This window comes from Cibotium barometz, chromosome 12 (assembly GCF_041138505.1).
Source record: "Cibotium barometz isolate CiBa-2024 chromosome 12, ASM4113850v1, whole genome shotgun sequence".
Lineage (NCBI taxonomy): Eukaryota > Viridiplantae > Streptophyta > Polypodiopsida > Cyatheales > Cibotiaceae > Cibotium > Cibotium barometz.
This window is the reverse complement of record NC_141057.1, coordinates 11,426,761-11,433,443: the sequence shown is the minus strand read 5'-3', so window position 1 is coordinate 11,433,443 and position 6,683 is coordinate 11,426,761. Positions and strand designations below refer to the sequence as shown.

General features: G+C 40.8%; 1 protein-coding gene across 1 annotated transcript in view; it reads left to right on the top strand.

Annotated features, from left to right (window-relative positions):
• Positions 1–3,498, top strand: part of LOC147633055 (cytochrome b-c1 complex subunit Rieske-4, mitochondrial-like) — a 42,892-nt gene extending 39,394 nt beyond the window's left edge. Inside the window, exon 4 of the mRNA XM_086806052.1 lies at positions 2,411–3,498. Within this exon, the coding sequence (XP_086662178.1) occupies positions 2,411–3,033 (623 nt within the window). The 3' untranslated portion in view covers positions 3,034–3,498. The remainder of the gene's footprint in view (positions 1–2,410) is intronic.
• Positions 3,499–6,683: the final 3,185 nt, after the last annotated feature.

Genomic DNA, 6,683 nt, shown 5'->3' with positions numbered 1-6,683 from the left:
ATGCACCACTAAACGGGCAGTGACGTCGTCTCCTCCTCATCTCCTGTATGGCCTGGTACGACTGCTGCCCAGTGCCTACGCTGCTTTATGAACAGCACCATCACTATCTTCAGCATCTGTACAGAAGAGGAAGGAGAGGCCTGGTCATACACATCTGTGCAACGCTGATGACTTCAGCAGGCTGTCTGTATAGGTACTGAAGAAGGTGGCGCTGGTCGTACAGGTGGTGACAGAGCTGGCTGTGCAGGCGATGGAGTGCCTTACAGGTGGCCTCTAGTCGTACAGTTGCGATGAAGAGAAAGTGAGATCGTTTCCTCGATATTTGTGTAGCAGATCCCACGCCATTCTTGTATACATATTGCCCATGCTTTTGATCCAAAAGCGTTGATAAGTATTTGATGTTATGAATGGGTGCCAAGCACCAATTTTTAATGACTTTTCCTGGCGGGTGCCCACACTTCTGTGTGTGTGAGCTTTTACTCATGGGCCTTTCTATAAATTGTCTGGCCTCCCTTTTAATGAAGTGTGAACCTGCACAAGACATTATAAAGTGAACATAAAACATAATGCTGTAAATTAAGGGTGTACTGGACCCACAAAACCCACAAGACCACTGCTTTAAGTCCAAAGGTGTGTGCACACAAGCATCCAGAGGGGTGCCCAAGCGTTCCTGCCCCCATGGACTATCACATACAAAATACCAGGCATTGTCAAAGCAACAAAACCAAAATTCAAGCAAGCATCAATGATGCATATGCACATATAAACTTGGATAGGCACCCAGCTGATCTCACTTTGCCATGGAGTTGCCATGGAGTACATTGTGTGTATATGGCCAGAGTGTTCAAGTCCCATGGGTCCCGCCTAGAAAATCCAAAGGCAATCTCTATGGGCCATGCCAGAAATCCCTTCGTAAATCCCTCCATGTTGTAGATATTGTCATGGGCCTTTCCATAGACTAGATCCATACCTGCATGTCCCACATGATCTTTGAAATTAGGGTTTGTGATATTCTAATCAGTTGCTTGCAACTGATAAGACCCAAGTCAAAAGATGCTCACATAACCTCCCTTCTTCTAACGCTTTCAAGGTCTTCACAGGCTTCCCAGCCATGCTTCATCCCTTGGACCCTTCCGCCATGCGTAGGATCTCAAGGTGCCGCCGTGCGCAAGAGTTTCAGGAATCAGGCAATCCATCACAAGTCCAACCTGAAATGTACATGTGGTGATGGAGCTGGCTGTACAGGCAATGGAGGAGTCAGACATACATGTGGCCTCTGGTCGTACAATTGCGATGAATAGAAAGGGAGATCTTTTGCTTGGTATCTCTATGTAATAGACACCACACCGTTCTTACATACATATTGCCCATCCTTTTCCACGATTGTGATCCAAAAGGCTTGATTAGTTTTTAATGTTGCTTCTCCCCACTTCATGAAGGCCACGATTCTGAATGGGTGCCCAACTCTTATTTTTAACGACTTTTGGCTTTATTCGTGGGTGCCCACACGTATGTGTGTGAAAGCTTTTACTCAGGGGCCTTTTTATAAGTTGTCCGGCCTCCCTTTTAATGAAGTGTGAACTTGCACAAGACATTATAAGTGAACATAAAACATAATGCTATAAATTAAGTTAAGCGTGCACTTACCACCCACAAAACCCACAAGACCATTGCTTTAGTTCCAAACAGGTGTGCACACATGCGTCCAGAGGGGTGAGAGGGGTGCTGAGGTGTGCCTGGCCCCATGGATTGTCACATACGAAATATGAGACAGTGTCGAGGCAACAAAACCAAGGTCACACAAATAAAAATAAAGTTCAAGCAAGCATCAATTATGCATATGCACACATAAACTCATACGATCTCTTTTATTCGGGAAACCTCACTTTGCCAAGGAGTACGCCGTGTGTATATGGCCAGAGTGTTCAAGTCCCACGTCCGCCTGGAAAAGTAAAGGCAATCTTTATGGGCCATGTTAACTTTTTGCTTCTCACTTTTCTGATGTAGCCCGTCTTTGAGGGCTATCTCCATAGCACAATCCTTGGGTTTCCTATCTAATCTTCTAGAGGCTTCCCATTCTCAGCCAGTGCTTTTTTCAAGTCGTCCCTTTCCCAACACCGTTCTTGGGCATTCTTTAGTCAAATTTTACAAGAGCTATGAATGTGGATTTAATGAGTTTCTACTGAAAGGTGGTTTATCTTGTGATGTTTGAGCTGAAATCATCTCAGTAGTTGATCGAGCATGATAGTTTTGAGTGTACATTCAAGATTTTCTGCATTGTTTTTTGAAAATGTCTTGTTCACGCTAGTTCTATGATAAGAAATTGAAGTCTCTGTGAAGCTTCTCAATTATTTTACTGTCAAATTTTGATGCTATGCTTAGTTCTAAAAGCTGTACTCATTATGTGCAGCTTTTGCCAGCGAGGTTGTGGCGCAGACTGCTGAGCCAGCAACTGTAGCTGTATTGAAAACCCCAGATTCAAACATTGTGTATGATGAGTCTGTTCATGAGCGATGTCCTCCAGGTGACCCAAACAAGCAGGCCTTCACGTATTTTGTCATGACAGGTGGAAGATTCATTTATGCTTCTATGATCCGCTTGGCAATCCTTAAGTTAATCCTGAGTATGTCAGCAAGCAAGGATGTTTTGGCTCTTGCCTCATTAGAGGTTGACCTCACCAACATAGAACCAGGCTCAACTGTCACTGTGAAGTGGCGAGGCAAGCCCGTTTTCATCCGCCACCGTACTGAGGAAGATATCAAAGCAGCAAATAGTGTTGCAATAAATGAGCTGCGGGACCCACAGTTGGATTCAGAAAGAGTCATCAACCCAGAATGGCTGGTGGTCGTGGGTGTTTGTACTCACCTTGGGTGTGTCCCATTGCCCAATGCTGGAGATTATGGGGGTTGGTTTTGCCCTTGTCATGGTTCTCATTATGATATCTCTGGCCGTGTACGAAAGGGGCCTGCTCCTTACAATCTTGAGGTACCAACATATAAGTTCTTAGAGGAGCAGAAGCTACTGGTTGGTTGAGTCTGTGAGAGAAAACTTGCCTGGTTTTGTGAAAGGGATACTTTTTGATGAATCATGCATCTGGTTCTAAAAAGCATTCTGGTACAGTCGGCCTGAATGGATCAGTAAGAGAGTTGAGAGGCTATTTACATGTACTATCAAAAGCTACGTTGAAGTTCAATAAGTTGCATTGATGCAAGTCTTTTTTTCCAAGTGTATATGAAGAGCTCTTTACAAAGGGCACTCTTCATCCTGTTTGTGGATCCTGCAATTTATCTAAGTTGACTCTTTTACAAGCTTGTGTATGGGTTTTTGAATGTATCGAACCCATTTACGTTCTCAATAGATTTTACTCTGAAGTTCTCTTAGTTGCCTGATGACTAGGTAGTGATCGTCGAGGCTTTGTGCCAGATGTTTTTAGTTATGACACTCAAATGACAATTTTATGGTGTGGACATGACCATACGTCTGTTATTTTGTAAGTAATATCAACACATGATAGCAACTGTGTCTTTGTATTCTTTTGGCCATTAGGTGACATGAAGCTATTTTTCTGTCTGAATGAATTTTGAGATAAAGGCACGGTAGCAATAATAGCCTATGTGAACCCTGCCACCTGCTGCAAAGACAACTCAGGCCCATGTTTTCCTTCCATCATTTTCTTCTTGCTTGCTGTTGTTTTTTCTACTCTAGTCAGTTGAGAAATGATACATTCCTTGTCAAGCACAATGTTTCTAGCGTTTTACTTGGACATTTTCAAGTAACAGAATTGGATGCTTGATGAAAAGATTCGAGATTCGTGGCAGTAGATGTGTGTTGATGTGTTTTGAATTAGGATTTTGTAATGTATCAGAAGCAATGATCAATGTTTGGATTGTGCTACAACGTGTCCTGAAGAGAGAGAGAGAGAGAGAGAGAGAGAGAGAGAGAGACGCATTTGGACCACTGATTTTGCCATGTATATGTGTAACAGTGCTGTAAAGCACTTTAAGAAGCTAGTTAATGATTGATCAACTTCTCTTCACGCGTCCGTCTCTTCTTTCAGTCTTCTTGGGGCAACTTCTCTTCTCGTGTCCATGTCTTTTTTCAATGCTTTCTCTAGATCTTCTTGGTGTGGATCTTCTTCTTGGAAAGAGATGCTCCTTCTTTCATGGCCGGGGCCATGAGCTTGTCCGTCAGGTCTTCTTGTTCCATGTGAGCAACATGTTTAAATGTTTTGTTGATAGTTCTTTTGGGCTTTTGATGTTTATCTTGTGTCATTATGCAATGCAAACCTAAATCTATGCGGGGGGTGTTATCTCTTGTCTTATTCTGGACAAGGGCAGTGTCTGATCCCATTTTTACATTGATGTAATGTGTCCAATACATAATGCGTATAGCATTCATTCTTATGCACATTCCCAAATACAACTCTGGCTGTGAATAACTTGAATTTGAGTGAGATTTATAGGTATTAAATAAGGGTTAAATGTAAAATGATGATTACCATAAATTTATCAGCACAATTTTATCGGAAATTACATTAAATGAAGGGTAACCAATTTGTACGGAATGGTTGGAGTATCAAACCAACTCCGAATTGAAATTTGAAGTTATAAGGATCTGTATCAGATACCTAATGGTTAATTTGAACCCTCAATTGTACCAAAATACAGTGATTAGTATTGATTAGTAAATTAATCTTATGTTTTGTGTACAGAAAACAGAGTATGTGGGAAGTCCAGATCAGGGGTCTTAAAATGAGCTCAAATGCTTTCAAGATCATCAATAGCAATGAGTCTAATAAAGGATTAAGTCAAGAAACACAAGATTTGATCAAATATTGAATGCTTAATCTCTGTTTTATTAAAGTCATCTGCAGATTTGATGAAGAGCTTGGATCTCACTGTAGACTTGATCAAATTGAATTTTGACTTCACCAGCTTGTAGAGCATGCTTGAAAACACTTGGGGCTAAGGAATTAGAGCAATTTGATTGGATGAAGACAAGATCTGCAAATTTCTTAGAAAAAATTACGTTGAAGAAAAACGCGATTTCTCCCAGATCCGTCGACGGTTTGCGCTTATGTTTCGACTGGCTGGAGCTCCTATGGGTTGGCTATATATGGCTAGAAGGGTTTGGCCTAATGTTGAGTGTGCAAGGAGCTAGAGCTTCTCCATCAGCTGGGGGTACAGAGGTGAGTTGAAAAATAACTAAAAATTTGATTTAATTAACTAGATAGTGGACTCATAAACTTGATGAATTCTAGGCTTGGCTCTGATACCATGTTGAAATTACAGCAATGTGATGAGCTATGATGGATCAAATACTAGAATCAACATCATTAACAAAGTGATTAGTGAATAATTAAGACGTAATTAGTGAATAATTAAGACGTGATTAGTAAGTAATTAGCAAATAGCTTAATGTAGGCATGGATAATCAAAAATCAGCAAATTCTCATTAGGTCAATGCCTCAATTTATAGAGTTTACATCCAAGCATCTAATCCCACCGATTTCTCCTTGATTTACTCCACCTCTTTTGCTTGATTCTCTCCACCTCTTCACTTTTCCCAGAATATCTCCACACTTCCTAAATCTTCTCATACTACCCTTTATTCTCTCCCAGTAGATTCTTCTCACCTTTTCATAGGTTCTCTCACATTTACACATTCTCTTTTACAGTCTCTAACCAAGGGCTTGTTCCCGCACACACTCTATTCACTTGTATATTTCAACAAATGAACTGCATGCCTACGCTTATGATCGATGGAGATCTTGAAGTACTTTGCAAAAAGGATAATTAAAAAATTGGTTGGCACATCTGAATCTAAGTTACACGTTGTTAAAGTCATACGAATTTTGTGCTTGTTTGTGCGAGTGAAAAAAAACCATACATAAAGAATGGCGGGGAGTTGGCAGTCCTCCCCAAAATTTTATAAACATAAGGGAATGTGTCCTTCCCTTGTTTCCCAAATAACACTCTCGGTATTGAAAGTGGATCAAAGATACACCTTCAGTGTTGAAAGTGGCCATTAGTTTATTCAAATATAAAAAGAGAAAAATAGGCATACCTTTGTCAGCCTGCAATACTGAAGTCGATAATGCGAGGAGTCTTGTGTGATATTGTTTCACTATTGCTGATTAATGTAGAGCTATAACGGTTGTTAGTGCGCAAGAGTTATCTTTGACCTCGTAACCAAAGCCGCAACCTACATGAAAAAAATATTCAAATTAGGAATAAATTAAAATGCAGGCAAAGCTTCTCCTGTAAAATTGGCTATTAAGGCAGCTTGATCAAATAGCATTAATTAATCTTAGCATGTAATTCTTGGCCCTTGTCCCAAACTCCAATGGTGCCACAAGCTTTCAAGACATGCTTGGGGAGACACCTTCAAGACACAAGCTTTCAAGGCACCTTCATGCTGCATTAATTGAAAGCATTTGATTGCCTTTTCACTATGCCCTTGTTCAGCATATCCAACAAGCAATGCATTCCAAGAGACTACATATCAAATTGAAAGCTCTTGTTTGGTGATAAGAAATTAGGTCAAGTTCTTGATCGTGTACAGGCATGTATTCACCAATCTCCATAGCTAAAGATCTTGTCTGATGATGTTCAACGTCCCGAATGTTGAGCTTTACTTCAACATAACAACAATCAAGATTAAACCGAACCTGCAAACCCTGC